The sequence below is a fragment of the Daucus carota genome, chromosome 5, assembly GCF_001625215.2.
Source record: "Daucus carota subsp. sativus chromosome 5, DH1 v3.0, whole genome shotgun sequence".
NCBI lineage: Eukaryota > Viridiplantae > Streptophyta > Magnoliopsida > Apiales > Apiaceae > Daucus > Daucus carota.
Genome location: NC_030385.2, coordinates 30,550,533 through 30,569,178, shown reverse-complemented (window position 1 = coordinate 30,569,178; position 18,646 = coordinate 30,550,533). Strand labels below are relative to the sequence as shown.

The 18,646-nt window shown below is 33.0% G+C and overlaps 1 protein-coding gene and 1 pseudogene across 2 annotated transcripts; one reads left to right on the top strand and one right to left on the bottom strand.

The window, feature by feature from the left end:
• Positions 1 to 2,359: 2,359 nt before the first annotated feature.
• Positions 2,360 to 6,751, bottom strand: LOC108220436 (uncharacterized). Of its 2 annotated transcripts, XM_064094767.1 has the most exons (6): positions 6,590 to 6,751; positions 5,866 to 5,950; positions 3,920 to 4,030; positions 2,758 to 2,859; positions 2,551 to 2,636; positions 2,360 to 2,445 (listed from the first exon to the last, which is right to left on the bottom strand). In XM_064094767.1, the coding sequence occupies exons 1-5, from the start codon at positions 6,667 to 6,669 to the stop codon at positions 2,592 to 2,594; spliced, it is 423 nt and encodes a 140-aa protein (XP_063950837.1). In that variant the 5' UTR covers positions 6,670 to 6,751; the 3' UTR covers positions 2,360 to 2,445; positions 2,551 to 2,591. The 2 variants fall into 2 exon arrangements, with proteins under 2 accessions (XP_063950837.1, XP_017249698.1); XM_017394209.2 differs by having other exon boundaries at positions 2,360 to 2,636.
• Positions 6,752 to 12,533: 5,782 nt separating this feature from the next.
• LOC108220983 (RING-H2 finger protein ATL13-like) lies at positions 12,534 to 14,314 on the top strand (annotated as a pseudogene).
• The last annotated feature ends 4,332 nt before the right edge of the window (positions 14,315 to 18,646 follow it).

Genomic DNA, 18,646 nt, shown 5'->3' with positions numbered 1-18,646 from the left:
ATTATATATAACATGTAAATTTATATTACACAACTATATACATTTGTAACATATTTATATAATTTAAATAATTTTATTGAATCATAATCTCACTAAATTATTATTTATTTATATTATAATAAACCACAATTTAATTTAATAAAAATAATTAATTTAAATAAATTCCGGATATTTTTCAGATATGAAAAGTTGGAGTTAGAATTAAAATTTTGAAGCTAAGAATAGCTAGGATTTCCAGCAGAAGATGTCATTCATTTGCTAAGAAATAAAAAAAAAATATCGAAAATTCGAGTGGCTCAAGCTCGTGTGGCTATTTTGAAAATAATATAAAGAAAAATAGAACTGGAATGGGAGAGTCCGAGTCGAAAAGATTCGTCACTTCTTTCTCTCATTCAAAGCTGCTAAGCGATAAAAAGGAAAGAAAGAACTCATCATCTCTCATTTTGCATTAGCCGAACCACCCAAGTTGGGTTGTACTATTGATGAACCAACTTGACAAAACATGGAATGCTCCAAACGAGTCATAAAGATATACTGTTGATAACTATGCAGGTAGATGAGTTTATGTTGGAGAAGCAAGATTATTGGGCCTACTTCACGTGACAATATTCTTTTGAAAAAAAGGTGGACCTGTCACACTACTTGCCATTTATGGACTAACCCAATAGTAGCCGTCTTTACTATCTCCAACTAGACGTTCCAATCGTGTTGTGTTTCCGTGTTGGTCCACTGCTACAGCGTAACCCATTTATTACTCCTTTTTTTACAAGATCACAATTGACACTTGAAAGTAGTTACCCTGGCTTCAGGATGGGCTGCCGCTTTCCCCAGTGGCCAAAACTTGTATTCCTCTTTAAGGGCCTGCTGGGGTTGTAGCAAATAAAAGTTCATGGTTTGGTTCCCACTCTCAATTGGACCGTCAGTGCTCAATTTATAAAAGATAAACAAATTTACAGAATTTCATATGTACAGCAATCATTACATATTTAATATTGCGGCGAGAATAACTGATATTTATAATATTTAATGGGCAATGCTAGAGACCCCAAAAAAAAGGCAATGCTAGAGACCCCAAAAAAAATTCCCAAAAATCTTTACCAAATGATGTGGCAAACAAGTGGCTAGTTATGATTGGATGATTGATGAATCTGCAGGGGGGTCTCATTATTATGAGAGTGAATTCAGCCAATCAGATTTGGACACATCATTTGGGAAAATTATTTGGGACAATTTTTTGGGGTCTCTAGCATTTTCCCAAAAAAAATTCCCAAAAATCTTTACCAAATGATGTGGCAAACAAGTGGCTAGTTATGATTGGGTGATTGATGAATCTGCAGGGGGTCTCATTATTATGAGAGTGAATTCAGCCAATCAAATTTGGACACATCATTTGGGAAAATTATTTGGGACAATTTTTTGGGGTCTCTAGCATTTTCCATATTTAATATATAAAACGAGGATAATCGAGTGGTTAATTTTTGTAAATTTCTTTTTTATGAAAAGGTTATTATTATTAATGAAGTCGTGGTTGATAAAAATTCTCAAATCATTAAGAAATGTTTGTTATTGTTTGTTCGTAAACACACACTTGAAAAATCATTTTTATATTATGAAAGTAACATTTTTATTTTTTTGACAAGTTTTGAAATGTGACAAATAGGCATCCAAAATATGAAGTATAAAGAAACGGTAAGAGCAAATGGAGTAGAAATAAAGATTTATTTCTAAAAAAAATTCATATTTACATATTCTTTAATATGGAGTTATTTATTACGTGTTTAACATTTTTTATTTGCAACAATAAGTAGCTGATTTTCAAAAGTTATTACATATTTAAGCCGCACCATATACAGGGCATTCTGATTCTAAAAATTATTTTGATCGTTCCGGCTGTACTCAGCTTTTGATGACAGAAATTTGTTGATCAAGCAGTTCAAGTGGTACTCGCTTTTAATGATGGAAATTGGTTGAATACTCCGATGGTGTGCATATGCAAGTATATATGCATGCCTATGGTGACTACCGTAAGTAAACTTGTAGTACTAGTGAATCCTTGACATTGTGCAATTTTAAAGTGGGATTGGCTGTTCGCCTATGGTTACATAAAGAATTTGTCACATTGTATATTTTAAATTGACTCCTGCCAAACAAAGGCATAGATATTCATGATTTCACAGATACGTAGTGTTTGCGCCAAACATAAGAAATGAACTAAATGATCCGGCAAGATATCTGCTCGTCATCCTACTTCCTGGTCATAATCTAGTTATGTAATCAGAGACGAGGATAAAAATGAAGCCAAATCATCTACAGGAGTAAGCAACAGAAAATGGAATTACATCAGAAGCTGGGGCATGGATAAAAGAAAAGCTAAACAATTTTATAGTAATTTAGCCACCAAGGCACCAATCAATGTATTTCATGATCAGCTGGAACAAGTGATTCCTGTTATGTTATGCAGGTCATAAAACCTTAGCTATAGAACCAGCAACACAATATGACAGGGTGCGGAAGAAGGCAAAAAGAAACACAAATTATTTTTCTTCTTACTCGTTCTGTACATTTCTATAGGTTTTCCAAGCTCTTAAACTTTATCGGACAAAAAAACTGATAAAGGTTGTCCAATATCCAGTCACCTGAGTAGAGCAACAAGAGAAAACAAACTTAGATATTAATCAAAAACCCCATCAAAGTTTTTTTTAGTTTTTTTTTTTGAACCCATATGTAAATATAAATTAAAAGAGAGCTTGACCATACCTGTGCCAAAATACCATTTCCAGTTTTGCCTTCAATTACTAAGCCTGCAGTGAGACCGATCATTGCCCAAGCTCCATTAATTGCTTCTATTTGACGTCTTCTCTAAGAAGTTAAAACAAGTTGCCATGAAAAGGTATCATGTCTTCGGATAAAGAAAATTGATAGATTATTATAGAGGTACAGGCATGATGATGCAAACATAATTGTTACATATCGCTCTGGGCTAATAATGCTAATTCTAAATTGTGCAAGAATTTAGTGTGCACACCATTTTATTGAGAAATAGGAGGAGAAGTGCAAGGGAGCTTGATCATATGCACGATACACTTGTGTTTGATGACCCATGAGACTGTCATGGCACATTGGTGTGTTCTTGGTACAATTTGAAGGTAGTTTGAGTTAATAATCCAGTGAGTGGGATAGGCGAGGAGGCTTTATATATGGAAGAAAGAAAATAAAAATGATGGTGATTTTCATATGTATAAGCCAAGGGCAGTTTACATTGACTAATAAGTGGCCACTGAAGTTATTTATTTAATATGTCCCCGAGTATCATCTCCGTGAGAATTTTTGTGCGCATGCCGTGACTGAGTTGGGAATCACCGGGGAAAACACAAAACTCCAGGGCCCCAAAGATATAGTTGGTTTACTAAGTTACCAATACTTAGTGGAGTATAGAATTGTAAGTAGAAATAAAAACCAAACAACATTACAGTGATAAAGATTTAAAAATATAAGACATAAGCTCACATACATGTAAAAGACTAAAACATAAGAAATAAAATTTAATTTATAAAAGCAATAAGCAATTAAATTTGTTTGGCAGGAATTACATCAACAGCCTATGCTACAAAATAAGAATTAAAAACTATAGAGAAACTTGTGCACCATTGTAAATAGCTCAAATTTTTACAAGAAGTATGCCTACAAATTCTACAATGGTCCTACATAGAAGTTGACAGGAATGCCTATGGCGCATGCTATGGGAAGACTTTAATACAGGTAATTTGCTATACTCACAAAACAAAAGTATACTGCTTCTAGTAATGCCTGCCAAGTTCACTTAAAATTACGAAATAAATAATTCTACCTATACCAGTCTATGAGCGATGCACCACTGGTGAGGATAATTGATTCTAAATTTAAATAGATCGATTCTTACCTTAAACTTCTCTTTTGCTTTTATTTTCTCCATTTGTTTGGCGGCCAAGCGTTTTGCTTCCACCGGATCAACCATTATCACCTCCTTTGCGTTTTCTTTCCCTGTGGACGCCTATATAATGGAAATGAGCACATCAGAAGGGAAAAGCTAATGATGAGTTACAAGAATTCTGTTATATTCCTAATCAAATCAGACAGTAACAAGAAAAGCAACTAATTCCTGGAATCAGTAATGAATAATGATTAAATTGTCATGCCAATATTGGTATCAGTGAAATGGGTAATGGCAAGATCCACTTAAAACAACAGTAAAAACACATTTTTTAAGGAAATACTTGCTGCTTAGAGAAGAAACTGCCACAAGTAATGGAGAACTGCACCCATATAACAGATGGGTCTTGTACCAAAGTGACCACCGTTCTCGTCAAAATACCTCATCAGGCTACCCGATCTCCACAGGGACTCGTTTAAAGCACTCAAATCACTACATATATCACTCTGTTAAATTTTGGAACTTTCTTTTATCAGAATTGGGGATTTTTTTTCTAATAGATTAGTTTTAGACACAGGCATTTCAGATTTTTAGGTTTAATCACTAAAATTCAAGTACATGAATAAATTAAGGTTGAAGGCTTTAAGATAAGATTATAAAAAAAAAAAATTATATGTGTTTTAACGTGCCTTTGCATGTACAATTGTGATCTATTTATATTATACGAGACATGTGTAATTAGGGATGGGCATTAACTCCGACCCACCCGATCCCGATCCTATCCCCGCACCATTCGGTGCGGGGATTAGGGAATATTCTCGGGTACGGGGATGATCTTGAAAAAAAACCGGGGATCGGTTCGGGTACGGTTTCTCACATTCCCCCGGCCCGATCCTCGATCCCTGACCCGATTTCCCCCTTGCCAGCCTGATCCTCGACCCGATTATTATATTATATATTATATCATATAATATTATATACTTTAATAGTTGTCATGCGTGTATATATATGCATGTGTAGTGCAGACTTTTAATGTGTTATGTATTAGTTTTTGGTGTGATTGGACTTTTGCTGCAAATATTAAGACAACAAGTTCCTAAGCTTCTCCATTAGCCGTGTGCACCTAGTCCAACTACTGAAATTAATAGACTTTTGTGCTATTTCTTGCAGCTGTAGTTAATAATTTTGCAAGATAAAAAACTAAGCTAGCTATGAAGTATTTAAATATAATTTTTGGTTTAAATTAAAAATCCCCGAATCACCGTGGGTATCCCCAAATTCCGTTTGGGCCGGGGATGGGGAACAAAGATAATCCCCAATGGGGATTTGGCCGGAGATGGGGATTGAGTTTGGATCCGGGGTTGGGGTCGGGGTCGGGTATAGCACTCCCAGACCTGAAGTAACCTGATGCCCATTCCTATGTGTAATAGATTTCATCTGGTGAATAGGATTCAGTTAAGTTTTATATCAATGTATTTTCTAGAGCTTAGTTATATTTATAGTGATTTGAGTGTTTACAACGAGTCCCCGTGGAGATCGGGTTGCTAGGCAGGATATTTAATGGGAACGATGGCCACTTCGATATAAAACCATATAAGAGAACTATAACAGTAACTTCTATGGCACATTTTGTCTATTATCCAGTTGAAAGGACAAAACTGGGCATGGACACAGAACATTGTATATATACAAAACATAGGCAAAACTATGTATAGATAATTAGATATGTTGAATTATATGTAAAAGAGAGAGCCATATTTAAAAAACTCCTTTTTACTATCTACATTCCTGGTCAGCCTGTGTATGATAACAGCTCTCTGTTTCCTTTTATTTTTGTGGTGCGAGGGTGGGCTTTGAAACTAATTGATCCCGACACACCTAAGCATATCTTTAAGTGTATTTAAGCCCTTTTATTGCCAATATATAGATATATAATAGCCTTGGGCAATGCATACATTAGGATTTGCCAGTACACGAAATGAGGGGCTCTTGGATCTACGGATGATCAATCTTCCACCAATATCTCTTCCCGACCCCCATCTGGAAAATGAAATAAGAAAACCTAAAAAACAGAATAAAGGAAAATAAACATAATCTAAGGATAACCTCAAAGCAAGATAGAAGCATTCATTTATAACCTTAAATAACTCGTAATATCAGTCACACGGAAGTAAATCCCTTGATCCTGCAATTATATTTAAATATGTTTCATTGGTTTCCCAAAACTAGGTTCGTCAAGTAGCCAATTTGACAAGCTAGGCAGCAGGTTGTGCAAATTTTCTAGGGGACATAGCTGACCAGAACCCATACACCTCAAGTTCGTGTTAGCTTGCGAAAATTGTCCAAATTGAATTAAATCACTAAGGCAACATTCAACTAAGTGTCCAAATTAAAATTTGAGGAATACCATGTTCTTCCATTTCCACCTCGAAACCGCAGGTTCAAACAGCTTTCAGACCATATTAACACTATTAGGTGAAGCAATATGCAATAACCTAGTATACTCCATTCTTTGCAATCGAGAGTAAAATAAAACATCAATTCTTTGTTCCTTGCTTAATTATGGGTCAGCTTCTAAAAACAATTGTAGTGGTTACCTGGGCTAACATAGATATATATACATAATCAAGAGATACATAAATATTTAAAACAGAATTGAATGTTATGTAATGGACTCACTTGTGAATTGTTGGGAATTGATGAGCTGAGAGGCTGCCAGCGATGGCCTGCAATGGCGATACAATAGATACCACCACCATATTCGGCTGCTTCGCTTTTGTTCACTGCTTTCCTTATCTCATATCTTTAGTTTCTAATTTTTTATATACTACTGTAAATAGGACTATAGGAGTATAATTTAATCTAGAGTATTTAGAAAACTATTAACTTTTGTAATTTTTTATGATTTCATTATATTTTGGAAATAATTGTGAATATATTGTTTAACTTAGTGCAATCATCAATATACTTATATAAAGGAGAAGCGAGGGGCGTGTAGGTGGCGCCTCTCACATCGCTCCGTTCTATTTTTCTAATTTTCTGAAATTTTTGGATGCAAAATATCAAAAATTAGAACTACCTTTTTTAGTTTGGGTATATTAGAAGCAAGTTTCTGAATCTGATTTTGTTTCAGATTATTTATGGAATATAGTAACTTGAAAGTTTTAATCTGATTTTGTTTCAGATTATTTAATTATGGGAAAAAGTAGCACACAAGTCTCTCTGCACCTATAAATACCTCTATATAGATCGTAGGGTTTTGGATTCTCTAAACACAAGCTCTTCTCTCTCAATACCACAACCTTACTTCTCTCTGGTGATGGTTCTCTTGCTCGATTTCTAACTCGGTGGTGACGTTCTTCTGTAACGATAAGTGAAGGCTGTTTATACAGTATTAAAACAATAAAGGTTGTAGCAAAGGTAGTTATAGACTGCTATGTTGGAGTCGACAAATCCAAATACCGGAAAAGAATATAGTCTTGACATGATATTGATGGATGATATCAATAAATTAACTGTTAGTGATATATGTTTGTTGGTTATTATTTTATAATATTTGTTTTGTACTTTGGACATGTTTGTTGTTAATATTTATATGATTTACTTTGTATACAGGAAAAAAATTATTTATGCATTATCTGTTTGCTCCGTTCAAACAACTTTTAAGTGAAGGCTGTTTATACAATATTAAAATATAATGGTTGTTACAAGCAAGGATGTTATAGACCGTTGTATATCTCACGAATTTAAGTTAGATGTTTTTGTGCACAATCAATCCAAAAAAATTGGAGTAATGTGACAATGTAAGAACATGATTACTTTTAAAAAAACACACAAAATAAAATTAGGAATTAGGATTCGTCGTGCTTTAAATTGTTAATTATGTGTATAAATTATTTTCATTTTTTCACCATGAAATATAGTCCAATTTTACAATTTTATATATTAGTATTGGTATTAAATCAAGATTTTTATAATATAAAATTTATTTTATCCTACCAATATTAATTTTGAAACATTAATATACTTTTTATAGACGGTCACAAAATTATTTTATTCTAAAAATATTAATATTGAATCATTAATATAATTTTTATAGACCGCCGCAACGCGCGGCTTCTCAACTAGTTCAATAAAAACTTCTGTGTATAAAGAACTAATTTCGTATGATAAAGATCAGAATTGTTAATATCCACAACTCCGTTTAAATACATCTACCATCATATCCATATCACTCATCCAAAAAATAAACAAATCATGAAAATCGACTTGTCTCTTTTTTATGCTCAACTTGATAGAATCCAAGGGCAAAATCTTCCTCTAAACCACACCTTTGTTATTCCTTCAACTCTTTAAATCTCTGAGTTAGAGTTTGGAGTGTGGGTGGTGGTAGAAGGAACCATTGTTATGGTGAAGTGTGACAACCCCGATCAAATTTCGAATCTTTTTCGAAAATCGGTTTTGTCTATTTTTTTCATCTCAACTTGATAGAATCCAAGTGCAAAATCTTCCTCCAAACCACACCTTTGTTATTCCTTCAACTCTCTAAATCTGTGAGTTTGGGGTGTGGGTGGTGGTCGAAGGAACCATTGTTATGGTGAAAGTGTGACAACCTGGGTGGTGGTCGAAGGAACCATTGTTATGGTGAAGGTGTGACAATCCGGATCAAATCTCGAGTCTTCTCTGAAAATCAGGTCAAGTCTCGAACTCCGAATAAAAAATAACTCGAAGTATACTGACCCAACTGCTGGGTAATTCACAACCCACCAAAATCATAATTTTTTGGGGCAATTGGTAGGATTATTTATACTTATAAATTGAACTAAAGTCTATGCAGTGGTACTAAATGTCACAGAAGGTGCCACTACTAAGATGGTGGTTGGCGGGAATAAAGAGTTTGATGGAGATAAACAAAGAAATAGATATGGAGAAACAAGTTTTGTTGGTTGTTTTTATTTGATTTTCTAGTTTGTTTTTAATGATTTTCTGGTATATTTGTGACAAAATTTAGTCCATTTGTGAGGAGTGTTGAGATCATTAGAAAAATAATAAGATCATGAGACAATATTATTATAATCATTGTATCTGTTTGATACCTAAATTTGATATAGGTGAGAATACTTTTTATGGGGCTAATTGGTTTGTTTAAGATAAACTGATTAGAATTTGGAAATGTGAAGAAAAGAAAGGAACGGTTTTTAATTATTTTTATTGTTTGATTTTTATTCGAAAACTTAATTTTAAGAGTTATATATACTAGTTGACAACCCGTGCCAAGCATGGGTATAAATAAAATATTAAAATTTGTTATTTATTTGAAGAATATGTCTTTTTCAAATTGAGAAAATAATATTCAAGATCAACACATATAAGTTCGTTTATAGCGTCTTTAATCTTTGAAAAAAAATTCAAAATTTTAAGTCGCAATTATTTTACTCATTTAATAGGCAAACATTGTATATAATTCTAGTTGGAGTTTTTTAGATCTAATAGTTGTTGCAGTTGTTTGATAAACTAATATTATAGTTTGACAAAATTAATTAACTTTCCAAAAGTATTTTGATATCAAATATTTTGACGTATGTCTAGAGTTTCGGTTCTTTTATTATATGTTGCAATATGGACAATGACTTCATTTTTTTTAGTCTCTATTTGTCAAGTCAGTGTTACCACCGCCTTATTGGTCTTTATCGCAATCTTCTGAAAAACACTGAATAATAATAATAATTATTATTAAAAAATATATGACCAAGTTTTTTGGTACTTTGGTATCAACATTGAATCTTGTTTATTTTAATTCTGAAATATGATAGAAATTTTATAGATTTGTTTCGTAAATTAAATTGTATGAGTTTTAAAAATTAAAAAGAATATTTGACGTATGTCTAGAGTTTCGGTTCTTTTATTATATGCTGCAATATGGACAATGACTTCATTCTATTTGAGTTTCTAGCTGTCAAGTCAGTGCTACCACCGCCTTACTCGTCTTTATCGCAATCTTTTGAAAAACACTGAATTATAATAATAATTATTATTAAAAAATATATGACCAAGTTTTTGGTACTTTGGTATCAATATTGAATCTTGTTTATTTTAATCTTGAAATATTATAGAAATTTTATAAATTTATTTCATATATTAAATTGTATGAGTTTTAAAAATTAAAACGAATAATTTCATTGACATTATTATTCTATTGATAGGATATTATATTAATATCAATATGAAAATAGTAATAATTGTTAAATAAAAAATAGGGTATTTACCAAGTATATCTCTTTTTAACATTTTAATTGCAAAATTACTACCTACCTTAAAATATTGCAAATGTACGTTTTCTTTGAGACTCTAATTGAAACATTTGCACAAATACGGACTCAGCCACACCCTTTCTGCTCCCTGTCTCTCTGTTTCTCCCTTCTCTCTTACTCTCTATCTCTCTCTCTCCACCCGCTCTCTCTTCTGCCAACATCATCTCTTCTCGCTCTCTCTTTCTATTTTTCTTTCCTTTGCTCTTTTCTCCTCCTTTCTCCCTATCTCATCCAAAAATCGATCTGATGATTGTTCATCGTGAAATCCGAGGCATACTCAGAGTGAGTTCAATCATTATGGTGTTCTTGATGATGATTGGATCAGTAATTATAATGGCGGTGTTGATTGAACTGATGATTGCTCCCACTAGCGATACCTTTTCTAAACCCTAACCCACATTGACTCTGTTCACTGCACTTTTCTTTTGTGTTTTTGAGGTTTGGTTGGTGTTGGTTGATTCTAGTTATAATACTGGTTGATTTTGATTTTGGCCCCGCAGGGACACTCATTTTTCTTTTTGTTGCAACTGATTGCAACTTGATATAATTTTCGATAAATTTTTTCAAATATCAAATTTGCATTTGTGGTTGCATATATGGTTGCTACAGTTGCAGATAAGGTTGCATATGCAACCACCGTATTTTTGCAATTTTTTTTGAAAGATAGTATTTTTGCATTTGTTTTAACAAAATGATAATATTTTTGCAAAAATTCTTTTAGACTTAGGTATTTATGAGAAAAACCCTAAAAAATAATATGATGATAGCCAAATTTGGATATGAATTTTATAGAATTGTTTCATAAGTTAAATTGTTAGCGATTTAACTGTGCGGATATGATGAATGTTATCCTAAACACCATAAAAGTAGTAGTATAATAATTTTAACCAATATTGAAATTTTTAATAATAAAATCTGAATCAATATAGAAGTCTTTTCATAATTGTATAATAATAATTATAAAATCCTAAAAGTGTATAATAATAAGTATAAAATCCTAACAATATGAAAAAAATTTCATAATTCGATAATCATTATTGTTATTGAATAAAAAATTTATATAACATTATCCTAATCAATATTGAAATTTTTAATAATAAAATTCTAATCTATACAGAATCTTTCACTGTCCTAATGAATATTGAGGTTTTAATAATAAAATTCTATTAACTATAGAAGTCTTTCGATAACAGTATAATAATGACTATAAAATCCTAATCAATATGAAAGTGACCAAATTTTGGTACTTTTGGTACCGATCTTCCACTGAAATGTGGTTTCGCTTATTAATAAAGAGTTTTGATAATTATTGTAATGATATAACTTACTTACATTTTCAAAAGTTGATACGAGTTCTTATTTAAAAATATCATTAATTTTTTAATAAACTATATCATTTTTCTAATTTATAAAAATCTAAATTATTATTTTATATTGAAAATATTTTATTTTTGGATGATTTCATATATAGATATTAAATGAAAATAACAATATTTGAAAAGGCAATCTAATAAGCTGATTGTTTCCCTTTATTAGTTATCCTCAACCAAAACGGCCACTGAACGATATGATAACCACGAATCCATATAAAAGTGTCAAGGGAAAAAAATAAAAAAAAAGGTGTAGACTATAAATAATTAAAATATAACCTGCATTCTTTTTTTTTGATATATCTTTTCACTCAAACAAATATATCTATCTTTTATCATTAATCAACTAATCAACTAATATTATTAAATAATCTAATAAAATTTAATAATCGCATAAAATTTAATTAAACCCTACTCGTATACATTACCCAGACTGGGGAACAAATTCAAAAAACCCTTTGTTTGGGGTCAGTGGCCCGACTCATATATGTATAGCCGTCTAGACTGAGGAATCATAAAATGTTTTGTTGTCATCTGCAAAGGATCTGGGTCCAGTACCGGAATCCTCGTTGACACCCTTCCAGTTTTTATCTCCAGATCACACACTCTCCCATGTTTCTCCACAGATGAAACATCCTCATCTCCCTCTACCTTTGACTTTCTATCCTCTCTGTATCAGTCTGTATCGTTTGTTTTGTCCATACACAAAAAAAAATCCAATTTAAAAAGAAATGGAAGCAGGAATAGAACTGCAAGTCTGCAAAATAACATGACCTTAAAGTAAAATATGGAGTATTTTTAGTGTAATGCATTAAATTTGTGATTAGGTGAATTAATTGTGCATGCGAGTGATTGTTTAAAGTCAACCCGAAATTTCAGGCAGTTGCTGAACCAAATCATTTTTTTATATAAATAAACTTTCAATATCACACAAGTGTGTACTCTATATGTGAGTATATGCTGCCTTTCCTGCCTCTTCACCACATTTATTACGTAACATTTATTTCCCTACTTGTATTTCTCTCCAAAAATTTGGAGAAATTTGGAGAAATTTTTCACTAGCATAATTTCAGCTCTTATTTTCATATTTAATTCTTTCTTTATATTGTATGATTCTCTCATCAGGTTCCAATCTTTTTCATAAAAATTCATGAACAGCCTCTCCGTTGAAACACATGCCGGAAACCACCTCTCTCCGTCACAGCAACCCTTTACACCACCGCCAGGCTCCACCCTGTTAAGTTTAAACAACATGGTTAGTCCCACAATTTTACTTATCATTATAATACTAGCTATTGTATTCTTTATATCTGGGCTACTTCACCTCTTAGTTAGATTTTTACCAAGGCCTTCAAATAGAGACCCTGATGAGTTTAATGATGCCACAGCACTTCAAGGCCCATTACAACAGCTTTTTCATTTGCATGATTCTGGTGTTGATCAGACCTTTATTGACACTTTGCCCATTTTTAGTTATAAGTCTGTTATTGGTGTTAAAAATTCTCCCTTTGATTGTGCTGTTTGTTTGTGTGAGTTTGACAGTGAAGATAAGCTTAGGTTGTTGCCTAAATGTAGCCATGCATTCATATGGATTGTATAGATACATGGTTGCTTTCTCATTCCACTTGTCCTCTTTGTAGATCATGTTTATTATCTGATTTGGGTACTTATGGTTATAATAATTGTTCGCCGGTGGTTCTTGTTCTTGAATCTGGTAGTGAGGGTTCAAGAGAGATTGTGAGTGAAAGAGAGGGTGATTTGGATGGTTTTAGTGTGAATTCTCATTTGGGAGTTGAGGAAGTTGGAGCAGCCCATGTTGATGTTTCGCGTAAATCGTGTGAAATTCAAGTGAAAGAGGAGGGGAATCAAGAAAAGAAAGAGGAAAAGGTTGTGATTGTTAAGCTTGGGAAGTTCAAGAATGTTGATGGAAGGTATAGAGAGGAAAGTAGTGGTGGTGCTAATAGTACTAATGTTGATGATGGTAGAAGATGTTTCTCAATGGGGTCATATGAGTATGTAATGGATGAAGATACATCACTAAAAGTGCCTATAAAAACCCCGATAAAGAAGTTGTCAAGTAAGAAGCCTTCATTGCCGTTGATCCCTGGTAAAAAACTAGCAATGTCCGAGTGTGATTGTGAATCAAGAAGATATTTTGAAGAGCTTGAAGGATTTGGAAGTTTTAGCAAATATGCTGCAACTAGTACTAAAATTAGCAGCAATCCTAATAATGTGATCGGGAAAAGCAAGAGAGAGAGTTTTTCACTGTCAAAGATCTGGACAAGAGGTAAGAAAAAGAATCTTAATTCAATCAGAGATGAGTCTTCAAGTCAGGCCTCATCATTCCGTTTTCCTCTGCAAAGGAATGTGCTTGTTGCTGATGAAACGAAGGCCAAGAATCATGGAAATGATAGTGGTAGGACTGCTTCTGAAATTGGCATTGGACGGTGGGAGAATCCAGGGAGTGAATTGGGCTGCGATGAGGAAAATCAGAGCTGCAATAGTTTAGACTCTCAAGCAAATCCCCAATCTTTCACCTCAAGGACTCTGCTTTGGCTTTTAGGGAAACAGAACAAGGTGGTGCATTCATCATATCCCCCTGGTCTTTAATTTCTGCAATTTTACTTTCCAGATTATTTTTGTATCTAGGAGAACAATCGGAAAAAGAAATGAATTTTAGTTAAAAATTGAAATGTGGCAATCATAGTCTTTGGTTCTTTGTCCCAGCCGTTCCTCTCCATTTGTGCACTATGTTCATGGCACCAATTTTGACAAGTATTTTCAAATTTGTTTAAATTTGGTCCCATGCTTGTACGAACTGAAAGGAAGGGAGTGCAGAAACTTCACATTACACAATTCAAAAGCTGTAAATTCTGATTATAATGATGCCACTTGTATCGTTCGAAGCTGGCAATCAAGAGTGAATGTGCTGTATGTCTGTGATGCATTGCATTTATTAAAATTGGCCAGATATACGTAGAAAAACCAATAGCTCCATGCTAATTTATTATGGGTCACGAGGACAGTTGAGGAGGATCGTCACAGATTAATTTTCTTAAATGTACTCGTACTGTACTAACAGAGATAACTCAGACGTGGTAGTTATCGGCTTATTACAACAACAAAAAGAAAATAATGTAATTTTCAAAAAAAAAGAAAAGAAAATAATGTAAAAGAATCAATAATACCCTTTAGGCCTTCACTAACAAGCTAAACCACATTTGGGTTATATTTAATTATTAATAATAATATATTCTTATTAAAAGACAAGAAAGTAAAACTGGATAGAAATCTTTACTTGACAATGTTTTAATGAAAATTCCTGAAATTATGGATAAGTAAATATGCATTTATTGGTGGATCGGGGAGCGGGATGATCAGACATAGAAATATTTATCTATATTTTTTTAAAATTGTTTTATTATTCTAAATTTTATAAAATAAAAATATACTCGCAATACTAAAATTATACAAATATTTTTCAAAAATTTGCTTGATTAAAAACATACGAATATATTTCAAAAATTTATCTGATGCCCACGGGTTTGAATCCCATATCCAGCACTGGGCTCAGCTACTCGGGTCAAAACTTGTTTACAAGAGCGCGCCCAAAGTTAGTTTCTCTCTTCCCGTTGAAGTTTCTCATACTAATATTTCAATTAAATTAACTTGACTATGCGTTATCTTATAGGAGTATTCAGCAGAGCTGACATGGAATAATTTGATCTCATACTACTAATCAACCCCAGCAGATATGCAATTGATTTTAACTGCATTGCTTAGAAAACTTTTATTGCAGATCTTTTCTATTTTTTATTGGGTTAATTATCTTGTTAGTCACTGAAGTGGGCTTTATGTATCAAGTTGGTCACTGAAGTGAAAACGGTATCAAGTTAGTCACTGAAATCATGTCACGTGCCCTCCGTTAGTTGTCCCGTTAGTTGTCCTTAACAGAAAATTTTGTTGGGTCAAAAGTTCAACTAGACTTCATTTCATTGCAAAATATAAGATAATAACATCCGCTTTAAAGACAACTAAAAGAAGCCAACAGAGTAACAAAAACTAGTATTTGCAATATAGGTCTGCTGATTATATTAATAAAACATGCAGGTCTCAAAAGTCTTCATTTTCCTTCCTGGTTTCACTTCCTTTCCCAACAACTAGACACTGAAGCTTGAGAATGTAATGCAGGCTTTCTCCTGATTTCTAACTTTTTCCTCTGACTTGGAGGCTTATCTGTTGTAGTCTCCGTAGACATCCCTTTCTTCTTACTGGTCTTGTCACGTGAAGTTGGATTTGAACACTTATTTTTTCTATGCCCAGTACCACCACAAACACTGCAGTGCATGATTCTTGGGGTAGCATACTTTAGAATTTCAGAGCCTTCACGAAGTGGCTGGCTTGCTCGACTCCTGTTGCCTCCCTCCCATTCTTCCCGTCGTCGAAGTTTTTTTGGACGACCTCTTAATTGTTTCGGAATATCAGGTGGTAACAATGGATCAGTGGTATTAAGTTCCCAAAACTCCTCTCCTTTTATGGCCTCCAGAGGTTGACTATAAGATTTTAAGTACCTATCTCTTTTAAAGTAATCAGAAACAAAATGGATTGGTTGTTGCCTGCTATCATGTATAGCTGCTATCGCATGTGAACATGGTATTCCGGTTAACTGAAATACTCGACAATCACAAGTTTTGTTAAGCAAATCCACTGTCACAACCCTTGCACCTTGTTTAACCTGCACAAAAAACTTCAAATTTTAATATTTAGAAACTTAAAGTTAAAGAAAATTACATAGCATTATTTTACTTACAGCATATTTCCTAGCTCCATCCCACGTGGCATTCCAGTTTCTGGCTTCGGTTACATAAAAGTCAAGTTTCTTTTTAATGTTTGGACAAAGAATTTGATCACTGTTAAGCATTTCTTCCCTCTTCTTTTTAATTCTAGTCATGATCTTAAATGTAATCTCTTGTATCATTGTCAAAACTGGCATATACCTGCATCCAATTGGCATTAAAAAAAATTACAAATAAAAATTGCAATAATTTCAAAGTGGCTTAGAAATGTAAATCATGCAGGATTATACCTCTCGTTTATGATCCATGCGTTGAAGCATTCGGACAGAAATTTCAAGCCTATTGTAAATTTTATAGACGGCTCTCCTATCATTTAAACCATATTGTCTAATAGTGGATCTAAAGTCATCCATAGACAGAAATTTCAAGCCTATTGTAAATTTTATAGTTCCCTCTTTCTCATGTCCTGCTTTAAAAAGCTTTTCTCTGTTTTTTTTCTTTTATTCTTGACCAAATTATCTCCTATAAACCCTTTCTTGCTAATTTCATCTTCAGACGAGGAATCAATCGATCTCAGTTCATCACTCTCAAAGCTAGACTCATGACTGCTAGCATCTCTAAACTTCTCGCTAGCCAATCTCTCCTTAAATAACTTCTGTGACTGCCTACATTCATTCAGTTCTTCATCACTAACAACATGATCAGAGCACTCATCTTCACTTGATTCAGTTACACTATAATACTCTGGTTCATTACCACCATCACTTCCATCCTTATTAAAGATTTCAGTTTCGATAAATGGAGAAGCAAAGTCAAAACAGTGATCTATATAGAGGTCTATCTTACCGTAAGGCATCGACACATTAACAACCTCTCTAACAGACTCATCATCATACAAAATCTTCATACCATCACTAAAATTATGACCATTTGTTTTATAATAAACAAGAGCTATAGGATCATAATCAAATTCCTTACTGAAATCTTCCAAATCACGAAAAGAGAACTCATCTGTGTCAAGATTGACCGTATCCACCTTCCCACCATGATAGCTCGGTTTTGTAATATCCAAATTATCATGATGATGTATATAAACATTAGCTCTTGTTGACATCCTGTAGAATTGAAAAGAACGGATCATTATATATAAATTACATCCGATGTATGACATATAATCGTCTTATCATACACCTATACACTACCTTACTGATAAATATATGCATTCACCTTAGGGTTTTAGCTTTACCCAGTTTACTTGCCCCAATTCACTTGCGCTGTAATTTTAATTCATTGAAATAACCAGAGTTTACTTAAACTGTAGTTATCTAACCATGGTTACTCTAACAGACGTTATAAATGTTGACGTATCATACAATCGGCTCAGAGTTGGTGACTAACTTGATACCGTTTTCACTTCAGTGACCAATTTGATACATAAAGCCCACTTCAGTGACTAACAAGATAATTAACCCATTTTTTATTACTGACTACGAAGGTTTCGCTTTGAAAACATAAGTTTGCCTGCGATATGTTTGATGGAATGCCTAGCGAGATAACTTAATTTGAAGAATTATGCTGGAGAGTTATGCTGCCAGTTTGTTTAGATAGAGTAATGTCATGTGGTATTAAGATTTCCAGGCATCAATCTTTTATCATTAAAAATGTATGCTCCATGACAATTGTACACTTTTTCGCGGGGAAAATCGTTTTAGATTAGTTATGTTTTAGTACTTCAGATGGTAAGCAAGTTATGAGGTATTAAGATTTTAGTATTTTCGTTTTATTTGGTGACTTTTTATATATTTTAAGCCATAGTACATTAATAAGGTTATCCAAACTGATAGTAAATCATAAACTAACAGCTAAAGTTGATTTTATTAGGGAAAATAGATTTTTTTGCCACCCAACTTATTGTTTGTTTAGAAATTTGTCACCGAACTATAATTTTTTTTCTGTTTGTCACTAATGTTAGGTTCGGATTTTTTTTTGTCACTGACGTTAGGTTCGGATTTGATTATTAACATTATATTATTCTTTTTAGCATTATAGAAACATAATGGTGGTCCGCAATATTATGGTTATATGATGTGTGTCTATATCTTTATATGTAGTACTCCATATGTGCCCCAGGTAAATTGACACGTATTTTAAAACTTCTAAAAGATTTAGTTTCATAAATTATTTTAATTTTTTTCCTGAATATAAATTAACATTTGAATTTTTATACACAAAAATGAAAATCTCAAAATTAAATTATGA

Coding starts and splice junctions, on each gene's coding strand:
- LOC108220436 (XM_017394209.2), bottom strand. CDS start 6,669: ATGGTGGTGGTATCTATTGTATCGCCATTGCAGGCCATCGCTGGCAGC. Junction 2,860..3,919: donor AAGCAAAAGAGAAGTTTAAG/GTAAGAATCGAT, acceptor TTAACTTCTTAG/AGAAGACGTCAAATAGAAGC. Junction 2,637..2,757: donor GAAATGGTATTTTGGCACAG/GTATGGTCAAGC, acceptor TGCTCTACTCAG/GTGACTGGATATTGGACAAC.